The sequence below is a fragment of the Vitis riparia genome, chromosome 2, assembly GCF_004353265.1.
Source record: "Vitis riparia cultivar Riparia Gloire de Montpellier isolate 1030 chromosome 2, EGFV_Vit.rip_1.0, whole genome shotgun sequence".
Lineage (NCBI taxonomy): Eukaryota > Viridiplantae > Streptophyta > Magnoliopsida > Vitales > Vitaceae > Vitis > Vitis riparia.
The window spans coordinates 13,880,488-13,898,488 of record NC_048432.1 but is presented as its reverse complement, the minus strand read 5'-3'; the positions used below and the strand labels follow the sequence as shown (position 1 = coordinate 13,898,488).

The 18,001-nt window shown below is 34.0% G+C and overlaps 2 protein-coding genes across 2 annotated transcripts; one reads left to right on the top strand and one right to left on the bottom strand.

Moving 5' to 3' along the window:
* Positions 1-846: 846 nt before the first annotated feature.
* LOC117904614 (metalloendoproteinase 4-MMP) lies at positions 847-2,574 on the bottom strand. The gene has a single exon (XM_034817310.1). The coding sequence runs from the start codon at positions 2,116-2,118 to the stop codon at positions 1,054-1,056; it is 1,065 nt and encodes a 354-aa protein (XP_034673201.1). The 5' UTR covers positions 2,119-2,574; the 3' UTR covers positions 847-1,053.
* A 7,908-nt stretch (positions 2,575-10,482) lies between these two features.
* On the top strand, positions 10,483-17,465 carry LOC117905483 (O-fucosyltransferase 29). Its single transcript, XM_034818396.1, has 9 exons — positions 10,483-10,943; positions 12,394-12,484; positions 13,814-13,890; positions 14,057-14,145; positions 14,256-14,445; positions 14,727-14,908; positions 15,034-15,136; positions 15,408-15,736; positions 16,719-17,465. The coding sequence occupies exons 1-9, from the start codon at positions 10,677-10,679 to the stop codon at positions 17,107-17,109; spliced, it is 1,719 nt and encodes a 572-aa protein (XP_034674287.1). The 5' UTR covers positions 10,483-10,676; the 3' UTR covers positions 17,110-17,465.
* The last annotated feature ends 536 nt before the right edge of the window (positions 17,466-18,001 follow it).

The window sequence follows — 18,001 nt, the reverse complement described above, 5'->3', positions numbered from 1 at the left end:
AATAAAAAAACATGGTATTTAAAAAAAAAATTATTTAGTTGTTTTTATTTATTTTTTAGGGTTATTTTAAAAAATAATTATACAAATATATAGAATAATTAAAAAAAATAGATATAAAATTTATTTTTAAAAAATATTAAAAATAAGTTAAAAAAATTTTAAGTTTCTAAATAAATATTTGTTCTAAAAAAAATTAAAATTCTTAAATAATATTTTTCATAATTATTTATATGCCTTTAAAATTTGCTTGAAAACGTTTTTTAGCATAAAAAATGGGTTAGTTAATTTTTTGATTAAAAAAAAAGTTTATTGAGAGCTTATTCTATAGATATGATGTTTTTTTTAAATGTATATATTGATTATCTCCTTTGTCTCCGTGACTTATTTTAAAAAATAAGTGAACGTTTGAAAATAAAGTATCACAATAAATATTTTATTTAAAAGTATAATTTTATTTTAAAAAAATACTTAAAAACATAAAAAATAAATTAAAAATATTTCATATTTTACTTTGTGAAAAGCGTGTTTTCAATTGATGTTATGAAAATATAAAGAAATTGAGAAATTAGGAAAAGCTATAATTACTGATAGAGAATAAAAATATTCATCGCGGTAGAATCGGAAATATTTGGTAAATTGCTATATTTTTAAAAAATATTTGTTAAAATCACGTTTTTTTTTTTCAAAATAATGTGAGTGGATCTGTCCACTTCACTTCAAATCAAAAAACGAATGAAAGTAATTGGAGCACTTTGAACGGGCCTCATACCGGCCCATTTCAATTGTAAGTCTCTTTAGCAATCAATGTGGGCCAACCGCTTTCCACTTTCCCCTTTTACCTTTCCAAGTTCTCGTCCTGTTTGATTGTTTCGTGCCCTCGAAAGCTTCCCACAAGTCCGCCTAAAACAGTAAAACGTCAAATAATAATCAAACAAATTATTTGTTTAGTATAAAAAAATACTTTACATTCTTTTTGTGTGAATATTTTTTCAATTACAGAACTGAAAAATAATTAAAAAATATATATATAAAAAAATCACGCGTTTATGTATGTCATCGTGTCCACAAAGAGAATATTAAAGCCACCACTACTACCAAGGTGGTGGCCCACTTTGATGGTCGGATTTGTAATCCAACGGCTCGATTTGAGGAAATGTCGGACTCCATCAAAGAACTAAACTTGAAGTTCGGGTTTGGTCCGTAGAGAGCCTGGACCCCTTCCACGTCATCACGCTTGAGGTCCACTTTCTTTCTCCGTGGGCTCAAGCTTGGGTACATCACTGCCTCCTTGACTGAAGAGTGGGCCAGGCCCAGTATATGACCAATTTCATGGGTTGCCACCGATTCCAAATCTACGGCCACCCTTGACTTTTCAGATTCGAAATCAACGGTCCACGTTTCAGCTCTGTCGAAGTGGAACCTCCCGTTCTGTGGCGAGAAGGCATGCGCTAGCACTCCAAGCACGCCATCGAACGGTTCTCCGTCGCCGTGATCCCCAGAGTAGAACCCTATTTTTATGTCCGCTGACCCGAAATCCTCGGTCTCCGTAAAGTTTACCGGGATAACCGATGCCCACCGCGAGAACGCTCGTTCGAACACCGATTTCATCTCCGACGAGTTCAAGTATTCTATCATGTTCTCCCGCGAAAAGGAGTAGGTGAGGGTCATAGGAGGCACCCGAGCCCACCTGGGTTTTCCGTAAAAGTACGCGAAGTGGCGCGTCTCGTGCACGTCCTCCAGCGGCGTCGTGTCGCTGACGCCGCACCTTGGCGACACGATGGCGGTGATCGTCTTCGAGTCGAGCTTTCCGCTGACCGGCAAGCCAAGTTTTGTCTGGTACATGATGACAGCGGTCTCGAACCTGGAATCGAAAACATCGGTGAAATTCGTATTGGGCACCGGAAGATAGCCGAAACGTTGAAAGTACTTTTTGAGCTCCGACATGCCGCTGACTTGGCTTCCCTTCCCGGTATCGAGGAACCTCTCGAAAAAGCGCCACGTGTCGTTATGGCCATCGACGGTTAATTCAGTTAAATAGTCCGGTATGATTCTGGCGGGAAAGCAAGAGAAGGAAAGGAGAAGAAAGAAGAAGGCGACATAACTGAAAACTGGAAACATGATACAGTTAGTCAATCTCTTTAGGATTTGTGCCGTTTCAACTTGCCCAACTATGGGGACGCTTTATTTGATTCAAACGAGTCACGTAAAACAATTAAATTAATCCAACAACTTAGTTGAGATAAGATCGATGCAAATATACGCATGGTGAGAAAGCTAAGAAGATTCTTCCTTGTGCCCCTTTTCATTTGAGATTCTGACTTTTGGTGATGACCTAATGGTGGGTGAACCGTGAACCACACTGTCTGACCCGGGTCAAGTCCTTAGGGCAAGAAAGATGACTGCAAGATGGGTAGAACTTAAATCAACGAGATAGAAAAGCCTGGTCTAAATTAAGGTGGCTTAACAATACCATAATCATCTTGGCTAGGTTGTATCATATTATGAAAGAGACGTTGCAGGCTAGGTCTTCAGCATTCAGCAATTCCACCCTTTGATTTTTCCAACAGTTGCACCATCTAATAATAATACCTATGATCAACCAAACGATAAAAAGGATCTTCTGTTCGTTATGATGGGAATATTGAAGAGGGGTCCCTGAGGTGATATTTTGCACCCAGGTTGCATACCAGGCCGTCTTGGCTACAAGTCTTCGTTAATTAAGTTCGCTTTCAGCATGTATTGATGTGTTTGTATATTTAGATGAGATGGGTGAGCCACGCTTCGTCATCAATTAATTTTTTGCTTGTATCAAGGGGCCTACCCTTTCTTTCTCCCAAGAATTCAAAAGAAACCTCATCGTCACTGCCACCTTAATTGCCCAGAATATCCCCAAGATGAGTACTCCTCATTCTAATTTTGTAAATGCTTATAAGTTTGTTTTTTTAATGGGTCAGTAACTTCTCGACAAGAAAGATAGCAACGTAAGATAGCTTCACAACCACCCTTGCCAAACCCTTGATTTTGGCTAACGAATTTTTATTAATCAGATTGAATTTTAAATTGAAATTCTACTTAGTTTGAGGGAGCCAAATGATTAGCTACAATTATGGGTGGAGCATTTGGGATAAATGGTGGAACTTTGGCGGCCAACCCAAGTTGACCACCCTTTTCCTTTTGTTTTCTTGGATTTTTTTTTTTTAAAATAAAAATAAATGGGAAGATGGAAGTTTGGGAGGTAGCATAAGAAAAACAAGGTCCATACTTAAAGAATGTCTTGGGAACCTAGTACTCCATTTCTGCAAGAAAGGGAGATGAACCACTTTTAACACATCTTAAAGTTGAAATCAAAGCCTAGATATGGATCTCCTACAGCCCTTGGATGAGGGATGATGACGTCATGTCAAAACTAGATGATGCGTATACACACCAACATTAATTTAATCAATGGATTTCACTTTCACCCATGTGGGTAGCACACTTTGTTACCGTGCATTGGTGCACCTCTTATTTCCTACCACGTGGCATTTTGATGGGCTGAGTGAAAGCGGTATTGGGTTTTTTTGGGCCCAAATAGGCCCCAAATGGAAATGATGCCCAGACCATGTTGTGGGTTTCATTTTCCATTTGAAAGAATGAATGGGTTGTGTTGGGCTTGAATTCATATTCATTGCCCACAAAGGGTCTATAACACTGCAGAGGTATGTTATTGGGCCCAAGTAGGCTATTGGATGGGCTGAGTGAAAGCGGTATTGGGTTTTGTTGGGCCCAAGTAGGCCCCAAATGGAAATGATGCCCAAACCATGTTATGGGTTTCATTTTCCATGTGAAAGAATGAATGGGTTATGTTGGGCTTGAATTCATATTCATTGCCCACAAAGGGTCTATAACACTGCAGAGGTATGTTACCCCCAATTTTTGGCTAGTGGATGAAACAAAAATCAAATTTTAATAGTCCAATTCATATTGATGATATTATTTTTAAAAATTTGCTGGTCATTTTTCATAACTCGACTTAGAGCACGCTTAGTAATGGTTTTAGGAAGTGTTTTTAGTCTTTCTAAGAGGGTGTTTGTTTTTTTAATTTTTTGTTGAAAATAATTTGCTTATAGGCTTTACATTGTTTTTTTTATTTTTTATTTTTTATTATTTTGTATGACTTATTGTATATATATATATAAAAATCTAAAATATTTAATTTTCTCAAAATAAAAAAAAAAGTAACATGTTTGTTTTTCTTTACTTTTTAGTATTTAATAGAAATAAAATATTAAGAAAATAAACAACTTAATACTTAACACTATTAAGTACTATTTAGTTTTAAGTTAACACTATTAAACACTATTTAGTTTTAAGTTCTATTTAGAATTAACTAAAAAAAAAAAATAAACACCACTTAATAGTTGAAAGATAAAAATTTTCAAATGTTAAAAAGATTAAAAATATTTCTTAAAATTACTATCAAACGCACTTTTAAAGTATGTTTAATTTATTTATTTGATTTTATTATGAAAAATAAGTTGGAAAGTAAAATATAATTAAAATTAGTAATAAATTTATTTATTTTTAAATTATTTGATCTTTGTATAAAAAAATATTAACTTTTAAGTCTATTTTTTGCCTTTTTCACTTTTTCTTTCCTTTTATTTATTTCTATTTATTTTATTTCTCTTCCATTTTTCTTCAAAATTTCTGAAAACAAACATAATGTAAAAGAAAATCTTTTTAAAAAATATATATTTTTTGTAATAACAAAATAATATCAATAAATTATATAATGGACCACTTGATCGGCCAGCCCAACTATTTCTAGGTAGTGGGCCTTATTTGCGAGCGGTCGGGCCGTTCACATTCAAAGGCTAGCTACCACTGACAGTAACCTGCATCGCATCCCGTAAGCAATAATTAAGCTGATCTACTCCAATCTACAACTCTCTGATCAGCCTAGACTGATATGAGTAATAATTTAGTTCATTCACTATTCTACAACTCTCAAAATTTTGTTACCAGTTCTAGCATGGTGGCCGGTGGGTTCATTCAAAATCCCTTCAAGATTTTAATTTTTTCTTTGCAGTCAATCGTATTATGTCTCAACGACCAATTGATGTCATGTGTTTCTAAATACCTACCTCTCATTGTTGAACAAATGGATACAAAGATCGCTATTGAACACTGCACCCCACTTGAATTAAGGCCTAGCTTGATAGGGTAGATTTTGGTCTCCCAACCAGGGCCATTGCCAGATCCCAACGGCACCCACTTGGCCCATGTCTCTAAAATCCCATTACAATAACATCCGTCCCCGAATTAACAACACCCACGAGCCCAAACACTGACCATTAAGTTTGTGTGGGTAGTAGGCGGGCAATCATTTCAACTTCTTTCGTCTCTATTATATCTATCATCATCCAATCCAACCTAAAAGCTAATTCCATTGGTCAAAACTCATCATACTCCAAAACCCACTTTATCCCTTTCCAATCCCATCTTTCAATACTCTTCTATCCCCATTATACTTTATATAGTTTTATAATTTTTCTTTTCCCTCCATTTTATTTTACTCACCAGTCACCACTTTGTTGCTTTTCCGTTTGGTTGACCAGAAAATCAGCTTTCACCCTGTCATTTTACTCTGGAATTCAGGGGGTCAACCCATTTGATGGCGCCTGCTTCGCCAGACACGTAGCTGATCAGTGATGGTACCAAACTTAAATTCTCATTACTCATCACTATCAGCACTAATTAATTCAAAGGAAAAAGGTTTCCACTGGCTGTACGGCTCTGATATTATCTCCATAGATCAGAGGGGTGTCATGTCGTCATTTAATTATGGATAAATCCAAAAAAAAAAAAAAAAAAAAACGAGGTGATATAAGTTGTCACGTGGGAGTCACGTGTCAAGTGACCAAAGATACCAGTACCACCACCCTATTATAATAAAGGGGAATTCTTGTAATTTAATGACAATTGAGAAATGGGTGCGCTAATTAGATGTAATAATCGAGATGGGTCCATTTTTTTTGGCTTCCCAAAAGTCACATTTTGCATCTTTTAAGGAAGGAATCAATCCCTCAAACTATCATCTGTTGGAGACGTCTCTTGATTTGTGAAAACAACCCAGCAACTCCTGCGATAACGCCGTTTTAAAATTTCACCCTCAAGCTTACTTTTATAAGCCTTAAAAGGTCATTTTACATTTCCCTAGGCTTTGTCATTGATACAAAATAAAAGTAATGACAAAAAAAAAATGATAAATTTATTCTAGGAGAAATGGTGGGGATTTAATAGTAAAATACTAAAATCCTACCGTTATTTTTTTAATTAATTGTTTGGAAAATATGTGATATTTCATATCAAATATAGAAGAAAGTTTCTAATATTATATAAATATGTACTTCTCTTAACCTTGTAAATGCTTTTTAAAACCATGGGAGTCATTTTAAACTTAAACGAATAATGTCTATATGGTTAGATGTAAACCATTATAAATGATATCAGAGTCGATCTCCGATCCCGAAATGAGGTTTGTTTAATCTTGTGAAGATGTATCTATCTATTTGGTATGACAATCCTGCTAAACATAACGAGCAGATAATAAGTATGAATTTTTTTTCTTAACCTTGGAGATGATTTTTAAAGTCGTAATGATTCATTTGGACCTAAAGCATATAATATCTAAAAAGATATGATGTGGATCATTACAAAATGCGACAAAATTGTTTTAATGATTGTTTTGTCTAAAGTAGGAATGATGGGGACTTGTGTGCCCCACTTAGGTTAAATCGGAGGTATGTGAGTATGAGATTTATGTTTATAAGGGATAATAAATACTTTTTGGACCATGATTTTTATTTTTTGGTGTAATTGACAAATGAAAATGAAGTTAATTTAATAATTTTAAAGGGTAATATAGGTAATATAATAAATATGAAAAAAATTCCATAAGTTAAAATCTAGTTTCCATAAGAAAATAATAATTTCTTAATTTTATATTAATTTTTTAAGGCTATAAGCTTTTTGAATAAAATTAGTCTTTTTTTATTAACTTAAAAAAAAAAAATTGATTTCTCAAAGAATAATCCAAACCGTCCAAACATGATAAAAGTTAGGTTATTGTCATGGATTTAGATGGTGGACAAATTTTGATCATGTCTTTGTCTTGAATTTCCCCTATTTGAGGTAACAAACACTATCCACATCAAATTCTTACTATAAAAATTAAGGTATAATCATTTTCCGGTCATTGGTAAAGAATTAGAGGGAAATTAAATTTTTGTATCTAAAAATACAATCCCAAATTATAGTACTAGTTTATATTTTACTAGAGTACATTCACTTGGTCTCATGAAACCAAGCTTTTATTTTCTTATCAAATTTTGATATTTTTTTAATGCTCTTAACCTAACATCAACTCATACATCTTCATAGTGGTAAAAGCTAGGGACCATGGCCCTTAGATGTTAGTGTGGGTGGGTGATGAGACCTAACATGGGCAAGTATCCATCAACAAGGATTTCATTTTAAGTAGCCTATTTTAGAGCCATCTACATAACATTAGACACTAATTACTAGAAGATTCAAATTCTAAGGACCACTGGCTTGTGTCCAATGACTTGACTTCCAACGAGGAAAAGTCTTTAGCCTATGTTTGAATCTAAAGAAAATGACCCATTTTGGAATCTCATTCCACTCACTTCTCCTTGCATGTGATATTAATTGTGTGATTTATTAATGGTGGGAACCACTATATATCGCTCTCCTTCTTCTTTGTCTGGTTTTTGTATTATATTCGTTTTTTTTTCCGTAGTTTTTTTTTTATATGCGCAAACCATTAAATGAATAGATAGAATGATGATTAAGTGATATTTCATATTGGATAGGGAAAAAAATCTTTAGTATGATACATGTATAAACTTCTCTTAACCTTTTATAAATAATTTTAAAGTCATGAAAGTCTTTTAGGTTAAGAACAGACAATATCTACACGGTTAGGAGTAAAGTTTATCATTACAAATAATATCAAAATCGATCATTGACTCAATTCATATCGAATAAGAGAAAAAGTTCATGACACTGAATCTGATACTATATATGTATAAATTTCTCTGAACTATATAGATGAGATTATAGAATGAGTTTAAGAAGTACTAAAGTCTATTGGAGTATGATTAGGATAAAACTCTATAGCATTTTTGTTAATAATAGTGAAAATATTTTTAAAGAGAATTACATTTAAATATAAAATGAAAAAAAATACATTGGTAATTTATTATATAACAAAACTTACTTTTGAAAAAAATAAAATGATTTCTATATTTTAAAAATGTAGATTATGTTTGATTCTTGAAAAGTGATAAGGAAAGAAAAAAACTATTAGAAAAAATAATTTTTTTATGTTTGGTTTCAATATGGAAAATACAAAGGAAAATTAAATATAATTAAAATTAGTTAGAAATTTATACATTTTTAAATCATTTTATTTTTATATAAAAGAAAAAAACAATTAAAATGAGTTTGAAATAACATATAAAATAATTTATTGACTTTAAATTCTTTTTTTTTTCTTTCCTTTTATTTTTTCTCTCTATTTTTTTTTTTTTTTTACATTTTCCAGAACCAAACATATATATATATAATGCTTTTAAACATTAAGAAAAGTTTTAAACTTTTTTTTTTTTCTTGAATGATAGAAATTGGTTGGTAGTGATAAAAAGAAAGAAGATAGGAGTTGTAAATCAGAAGTCCAAATTTATGGAAGCAGCTCTGCCTCTGACTGGCTTGGCATGGTAAGTAGGGCATGTTGGCATAGCCTTGCGTTTATTTTAGTTCTTATCTGACTAGTCCTTGTCTTATCAACATGCCCTTAAATGGCTTTTCCAATTACAAATATATTTGAATGTATTATTTTGAAAATTCATACATTAGTGTCCTAATATTCAATTAAGTTGTTGACAAATCCTATGTCATGTTCAATTTATTTTGAGAATTTATAGAATGTTGCTAACACTTAATGCATCATGCATACTTAAGTCTGAAAAGAATTCTTTAATTGAGATATGGAAATAAGAAGGAAAGTCATTGTTACATATTTCATTATTATCCTTTTTAGAGGATGTGATGGGTATATTTATAATATTTTGTCTTGAAATTAATTGTTATGATTATGATTTAAACTTAGATTTTGATATTGATTTTCGAGTCATTTATTATTCTTTTACATTTTATTAGAACTTTAAGATCACGCTTTATACTTGACCATATATCCTATTAATACATTTACCTAAATAATTCTAATATACGTAAAAAGTATTTGGAGTGTTAGTTTGGATGAGGGTTCAAAAACAATAAATATGTGAATTTAGACTCAAAAGTCGATGAACATGTATTTGATCATTTTCAAACAGACGAGGGTTAGATTTATTTAATTACAAATATAAATTTTATTTTAAATAATTTTTATTATGAAAAATGGTTAATTAATATTTAGAAATAATTTATAAATCATTTGAAGGTGAAAAATATTTGAAAAAAATGGAAAATTGAAAAAAAAGAAGAAGAAGGCATTTTATAGGTGCTTCTTTTGTTCTATCAAAAGTCAAACTTAATATAAAGAAATAAAGTCTAAGGCTGCAAATTGAAAAATATTATATAACTAAAGTCTAAGGCTACAAAAAATAAAGGATATTATTTTAAAATAAATTCATTTTTAATATAAATGTTTAATTAAATATAATTCCAATAAATCAACTAGAATTTTTTTATATAGATTTATTATGAAAAGGAGCTAATAATAAATATTTTGGTTTAAAAGATAATAAAATTTAATATAATTTTTTTATAATAAAAATATTTATTTAAAAAATAAATAAATATAGAATAAGAAAAATTCCCTTCTTTAAACATCAACTTTGTCTTGTGGTAATGATTAACATCTTTATCAAAATAAATGCCAAAATTTAGTAGAACTAATCTCAGTGGGTCCCATGGAATTTTCCATTTTAGTCACTGTCATCTTCTCTTAATTAACTTGAAAATTTTTATTAATAAATTTTCCAAATTTTAAGTCATCAGATGAAACTGAATCTCAGCGGTCAGACTCAAGATGATTAAAATATCAACCGTGAATGTAGTACGTGGAAGTATTTGATTGGCTGATTTGGGAGTTGTACGACAGCTAGGAAAGGAGGCCGGCTTAATTAAATTTATTATCAACCATGAACCACCTTCAATTACTCATGCAAAAGCCTGGAAGTGAAATTCCAGAATTAGCCTCGAAGAAATCAGGATTTTCCAGGTTGCCATTAACGGAATCGGCTGTAGCTCGCCGTTAGGGTAGTTACACGTTCGCCTCACTGGAAACCGGTAAAAAGGCATGTATCTTCGCAACATTTTCTTAATTTTAAAAATCAACGTTGTGTTTTCTGTTTTTAAAAAACAAATCTCAGGTTATTAAAAGAAAAAAACAGGGAAAAATTCGAAAAGCATCTCTCTCCCACTCTGTAGGAAAAAAAAAAAAAAAAACACCCCTATAAATATTCAAGCGCTTCTGGGTATGGAGGCTCTGAGCTTTTTCACCTGGCCAAATCAAAACCCTAAATTAGGGTTTCAGAGTGTCTGACCTTGAATGTGGGAATTTATAGCAGTTGAGGCATTGGCTCTTGTGAAGAAAATGCAATGAGATGGGTGGGGGTGGAGGTGGAGGAGGTTGCGGAGAAATGGGCACAGCCAAGGCTTGGAGGTACAGCACATTTTCGGCGAAGCTGGCTTTGGAGCAGCAGCATAAGCATGTGTGCTGGAGGTCGCAGAAGAGGCCGATCTCGTGGTCGATCCTCTGCGGTTTGATGTTGTTTTGTTTGGGTTTGATTTCGCTCTTCACTGGACATGTGGCTTCTGATCTTGAATGGTACTCGCAGCGCTTGGTCAAGCGGAGTTTATACTCCAAACTGGTAATCTTTGTTTTTACTTTTTAGCATTTTGGGAACTCTCTTCTTTCTCTCTCTCTCTCTCTCTCTCTAGTTTGTCTCTCTAGAGTTTCGGGGTGAAATGTTGCTGTTTTTATGCAATTGGATTTGGCTTGGAGTTTGGAAGCATGGGTTTGAAGGGATTGTTTCTGTATCTGTATGGATGTGATCGGTTGTTTGTGGTCTCGCTTTTTCATCATTGCCCTTAAGATGGCGAAAACGTTTCCTTAGTTGGGGCAATTTCAGAAGATTGGAAAAAAAAAAAAATTTATTGATTGGAAAATTTATTGCCTTCTGCTTTTGGAACCAAATCTTTGAGAGAATTTTGCTTTTTGAGGAGTTCAATTCGTAGTTCCATGGACAAGGAAATTGGAAAGGAAACCTTTTTTTTTTTTAACCATGTTTTTCATTTATTCATTTTACCAAAATCAACAAAAGCAAAATTTTCACAATCAATGTTCGACTTTGCAATTTCCTGACTGATGCATGGATGAACTGGTGACCACTCTCATTTTTGGAAGGGATGGTTGTGTTTGGTTGACCACAACTGGGTTTCGGAGAGTTTGCTTCACGATCATGCCCTTATAGTCAAAAGTGTTCAAGAATAGGTGAAGGGTAGTGATTGCAACTGGCTGCTAAAACTCGTTAATAGGGAACGAGCTTAAGTGAACCAGCCCCCTGGCCTTGTTCTATCTATGGATTGAAATAATCTTCTTAGGCAATGGAACAAAATTGTCTGTTTAACTTGTTGCCAATATGAATGATTAATTGAGGTTTTGAGGAGGGTTAGTATTTGTGGTAGGAGACTTTTTTCTCTCCACCTCTTGAAGGGGATGATGATGAAGCAGGGTGAATGAAACTTGTACTTGGATCTCAACAAGAAAATTCCTACCAATAATCCATGATAAAAATATCTTACACACTGTGTAATTGTTACCCCTGTTGTTGCTGTTTGATACCTGATAGCTTTTGGGTGTATTGTGGTCACTGCTTTTCAATAAGGAGAACAGTAAAATCAATTTTAGAACCAATTGGAAGTGAAATACTCTTAGTTGATGACTTTTCTTTATGATGGGTGCATCATGTGCTTTTGCTGTGACTAGTCCCCAAGGAAACCAATAGTGTTGGGTCATGATATATATTGTTGGCCCAAAACATAGCAGTTTAAGCTTTTAGGAAAATTAGTTACTCAACATGGTATACTAACCTAGGTTAGCCAGGGGTCTTGGGTTCAAGTCCTCCACCCGTTATTTATTGATGAGAAGAGAATGATTCTTTCAAATAATGTGAACTTGTAATCTTTCTTTTCTGCTGAGTTGATATGTTTTTGTACATGTTTTCACATTCATCTCTACCTCTTTATGTGCATAAAACGTTGAAATATGCTTGCTTTGACTTCTATATTCATAGAGTAAGTTTGATTTGCACATTGTAGGATATGGGTCGTCGTGCATCAATTAATATTTGGAAATCAGAGTCTTCAAAGTTCTACTATGGATGCAGTAAAAAAGGCCGTCATTTTGCTTGTAAGTTAATTTAGCAGTGCCTTTATTTTCTTTCAAAGAATTTTGGCATGTATTTTCTCAATTTTTGATATATTGACAATGGCTATTATCTTTGCTATCATTTGTTTTATGACTGTATATGCTATTCTTGTATGTTGTTTGCACTACTGAAGATTTGGCACTTTGTTCAATTAAAACTAACACTCTTTTTCTTTGTTAATTAATTTTTTTTTTTTGGCATCTCATTGTAGAACAGTAACCAATGGGTAGAGGAATGCCCTGCACTTCTGGCAATTTCATTCTGAATTAGATTACTGGTGCTGAAACTGCTGTCCTACATGTGACACTATAGTAGTTATATCCATTACTCTAATTAGTGTTGTCATTTTACTTGAGTTTGCGAAGATTGTTGCTTCAGATGTCAACATATATGACATCGGCATATGTAGCTTCCAAGGTCTCAACTGTGAGGATTTTTGCATTGTGGATTTCCTATCCAAGAATCTTGGAAGAGGAATGGAAAACATGAACATGTTACTGCTTATTTGTTGCAGTTGCTTTTTCTTTTTATTGTATATATTATTCTACCTTCATTTCCTTGAATTTCTTTGTAAGGTTCTGTTTTTACACAAGGGCATTTGAATGTAATCTTTTCCTGCTGTTGATCTCACTCAAATGGTTTAATGTTCTTAGTGGGTTTTCTGCTTTTTTATAGTTAAGTTTGTATTGTACAAAATAGCTTCATTTAGATCACTCATGGTGCCAAATGGAATGAAAGCTTGGTACTTGCATGGGTTTGTGTTATGTTGGCCCAGGGTAAGGGCAGTACTTATCTTCTACGATTTAATAAATGAGTTGAGCATTTTTCCAAGGACGAATTTTCTCCAGAAGTTGAACCATTATGCACTTTACCACTTATGTACCATGTGTATATATTGAGCAATCGCTTTAGCACTCTTTAAAGTTTTGTTCTTTATGGGAAATCTTTTCTTGGTTTGAAATTCTTTTCTTTTTCTGTGTGTTCTTTATGAAATATATCCCTGTAATCACTCAACTGAATCTTACTGATGCATTTTTGCTTTAGCATATGTGTGTCTAGCATGCTGCTGCCACTGCATCAATTTGAGGTGTTAGGAAAGATTATATCAGAGGGTGGATTATTGAAGTTTGAACAGATTATCTTTTTGTAGGAGAGCCAATTTTTAAGTATTTCCTGTTCTGTATCATTTGTTGTGTTATTCTGAACTACCAATGTCTAGAGAGCCAGTTCACTTTATTCTTCTATTTTCAGCAAACTAATATGATATATTTGGATATCACTCCTACTCACAATGCTATGAATAAATCTAGCTGCTGTACGCGAGAAGTCGTCAAATGGCTATTTGCTTATTGCAGCAAGTGGAGGGCTGAACCAACAAAGAACAGGAGTAAGTATAAAGATTCTTCTGTAGCTGCTACATGTTCATTAAAACATATATAGTGGAAGGATATGCTGTTGCCATGTCAACTTCATAAACATATTATAAACTTGTTTCAGTTATTTACTTGTTTATCCTTTTTGCATGGAATTTACAATCCATTTCCTGCACTCAGATAACTGATGCTGTAGTAGTTGCTCGGATTCTTAATGCTACATTAATTGTACCAGAGTTGGATCATCATTCCTTCTGGAAAGATGATAGGTGAGTTGAGATTCTATCAACTTAGTCATAGTGACATTTAACTTGGTTGCAATAATGAGAATTAACTATATGATCATTCTCTCACTTGAGTTCTGTTACTTACAATGCAGTGACTTTGTCAACATTTTTGATGTTGATTGGTTCATTTCTTCCCTTGCAAAGGATGTGACTATTGTTAAAAGAGTTCCAGATAAAGTCATGAGATCAATGGAAAAACCTCCATACACCATGCGTGTACCAAGGAAATCCACTCCTGAATATTATCTGGATCAAGTTCTGCCAATACTCTTGAGGAGACGTGTAAGGAGATGTGGCTCATTTGTGTGATTTATGCTTTTTTATTCTATTAAATTTTGTACACTCCTTGACTTGCCTCTTTTGAGTTTTGGAAAATAGAGATACTTTATTAAATGAGACTGCCTCTGATCCACTAAAACTGTCAGGACACAGCTTTAGATGACTATAATCACTTGAATCCCTGATGTAACTTGGTTTTCAAGCTAGAGTGATGTATTTATTTTTTATTTTGTACCTTCCGATTTGTTTTCAATGAGGCAATTAATGCTTTGAAAATTTTGCAGGTTGTACAGTTGACAAAGTTTGATTACAGGCTTGCAAATAACATTGATGAAGAGCTGCAAAAGTTGCGTTGCCGGGTCAATTATCATGCTTTAAGATTCACAAAGCCCATACAAGAACTGGGTCAGAAACTTGTGATAAGAATGCGAAAGATGACAAATCGTTTTATTGCAGTTCACTTGAGGTTTGTACCTTCCACCAAAAAAGGGGAGAATGGAACTGAGAACTTATTTAAAATTCACGAAAAAAAAAAAAGAAATAATTCTTTCATTTTTTCGGTATCATGATATGAAACCATTTTCACAACAGGTTTGAAGCTGATATGCTAGCATTTTCTGGATGCTACTATGGTGGGGGTGAAAAGGAGAGATATGAGCTTGGTGAAATAAGGAAACGCTGGGCAACATTACCTGTGAGAGTCCTATCCTTAGTGACTTCTTTTTACCATGATTTCTTGTTCATGTCAAGCAACCAAATAGATTGCAAAAGTTTACTGTTTATATGACATAAAAGTCAAATTTCTTGATAAAATATACATTCTGTTATTGTTTGAAATTATATGCCCTATATTTGTCTTCCAAAGAGGTGCCATGCTTATGAAGATCAAACCATAGTCATTATAACCATATATCCTGCAACCAGAAGCAAATTTTGTACTCCCCTTTACTTATTTCTTCTTACAGGATCTAAGCCCTGAGGGGGAACGAAAGCGAGGAAAATGTCCACTGACTCCTCATGAGGTGGGTTTGATGCTGCGGGCACTTGGCTTTGGAAATGAAACATATCTCTATGTTGCATCAGGAGAAATATATGGTGGAGAAGAGACTTTGCAGCCTCTCAGAGAACTTTTCCCAAACTTCTATACAAAGGAGATGCTTGCCAGTGAAGAACTCAAACCCTTCCTTCCCTACTCTTCTCGCCTTGCTGCCATTGATTACATTGTCTCAGATGAGAGCGATGTGTTTGTCACCAATAATAACGGAAATATGGCCAAGATTCTTGCAGGAAGAAGGTAATAAATCCAGACACTCTTTTGCTAAAACTGCTTTTATGAGTTGAAGTTTGAACAAACACCTTAATTTTTCAAGAATAAAAGCATAGAAAATAATTTTTCATCTAAATCTTTAGCATCTCAGGAATCCTGGTTTTGTTCAGTAAGCTAACTAAGCAGGGAGTTATGGACAGGACACCATTGACATACCCAAGGAATGACAATTTGCTCCACAGAAACTAACTAAACAACTGCCCTCACTTTTTTTTGTGATATGAAATAACCTTGGGTCATTTAAAGTTTATTTTAGAGAAAGATCTAAAAAATTTAGGATAGAGATTTAAAATTTTAAATTTATGCTGCATTCTATTTCAATTCTAGTAATTAAAATGGCCCCTGGCAATGTTTTTCATTGATTCTCCTCTGGGTTAAATCCTTTGTTAATCCTCTTTTTAGGTGGAGTGTTTTGAGTTTTGAGGTTTAAGGTGATCTTTGCTCCTTGGAAGCATATAAATACCTCCATTTGATATTCACTTCAAACCTCAATACTCTGTTACTCTTATGTATGGTGGATGTGGTCTAAACGACAAATGGGAAAGTGACCATACATAGAATGGAGATGTAGTGGAATCCTGAATAAAGTAGATCACTTGAATTTTGGTATGTCTAGTAGTAACAACATGCAGGTAAGTTTATGTTGGATAAGAGATGAGATAAAAGCACCAGGAAAGATCATATTAAACACCATTTGAAAGTCCATAACACCGGGAAGGTTATCTTGTAATTATTATGCACTGTATGGGATAAGTATAAAAATTAGTCCTGTTTGGAACTATGAATCCTCTGCTGGATGGTTTCCCATGTGTGACCATGTAGAACTCAATGATTTATTATCATTATTATTATTTTTGGACATTTCTGTTCATGATATGCACCCTTTTTCTTCTTTCTTTTGGGACTGTTTCACTTCATTAAATTGGTTTATTCTTGCTATTGATTAAAGGAGGTACATGGGGCATAAGAGGACCATCAGGCCAAATGCAAAAAAGCTCAGTGCTTTGTTCATGGCTTGGAATAAGATGGACTGGGATACATTTGCCAAGAAGGTAAGATCATACCAGAGAGGATTCATGGGAGAGCCAGATGAGATGAGATCAGGAAGAGGCGAGTTCCATGAATTTCCATATTCTTGTGTCTGCCACAAACCATTCAAATACCCTGATGATGAAAACAATAATAACAAACAAGTTACTCTAGTCTCTAGAGCATATATTGGATCTGGATCTGAATGGGAGAATAAAGGTTCAAACAGTTTGCAGAGACTAAAAGAAAACCCAGGAGAAGGACCAGTGACTTTAGGCGACACTAAGGATGATGGCTTTTTGGCAGACTGAAAATCCTCAGGTAATGCTGTGGCCAGAATCTGTTTCCTTATCTGAGTCAGTGTTGGCTCAGACATTGAGGTTCCTGTGTGTTAATGGTAGCACAAAATTTTACTCAGCTGTGGCATTTGAGTGAAGCCAGACCAAGAAGTGGACTCTGGTTTCGTTTAATATATCTGGCTAGATCACTGAATCTGTGTATAGAAAAGAAGGAAACTTCTACCCAGCTTCAATTGTCTATAAACATTTTTGCTTAGTACATATCTATGTAGGTATGCCAAAATAGCTTCTTTCTCGTTGAACAAACAATTGGGATGTTTTATTTTAATTTATTTTTAATTTTAAATCATATTGGTGTTTCCGGAAATTGCATTGGCCTCCGATTGGTGCATTGTTGTCTCATACTCGATTACCACGCATGTCTTCATGAAAATGAACCATTAATCTGCTTGCAGTCTGTCTTGGCGCTGATACTCGGGACACAGACCGCATCAGTTGGCTACTGAAACACAGGCTGTAGAACTGGCCAAGCGTCAGTTGTTACCCACCTTTGGTTAATGCTGTGCACATACTATAGTTTGTGTCAACTATAAGGCAATTTGGTGTAACTTGTAAGCAATGTATATAGGAAAGAGCCAATCGAATTGGCCATCTTTCTAACCTATATAGAATGTGGATCTCATAGGGTATGCTGTATGGTGCCGTTTTCTGATTCCTTTGGAAAAATGGTGAATTGGAATCAATAAAGCCTTTTATTTGATAGCCAGGCTATTGGGTGTGAATGAACTTCATGGCATCAGCAATGCCTTATAGTTCTATTTCATTCGATCTCCCCCCATCCCACCCCACCCAAACAATCCCTAAACAAAACACATCACAGCATTCCGAGCAGATTGTCATTCAT

What these genes read in the sequence shown, in the direction of transcription:
- LOC117904614 (XM_034817310.1), bottom strand. Translation starts at nt 2,118, where the DNA reads ATGTTTCCAGTTTTCAGTTATGTCGCCTTCTTCTTTCTTCTCCTTTCC.
- LOC117905483 (XM_034818396.1), top strand. Translation starts at nt 10,677, where the DNA reads ATGGGTGGGGGTGGAGGTGGAGGAGGTTGCGGAGAAATGGGCACAGCC. An exon ending in TCCTTCTGGAAAGATGATAG is followed by an intron (nt 14,146 to 14,255) that starts GTGAGTTGAGAT and finishes CTTACAATGCAG; the next exon opens with TGACTTTGTCAACATTTTTG. An exon ending in AAGATTCTTGCAGGAAGAAG is followed by an intron (nt 15,737 to 16,718) that starts GTAATAAATCCA and finishes TATTGATTAAAG; the next exon opens with GAGGTACATGGGGCATAAGA.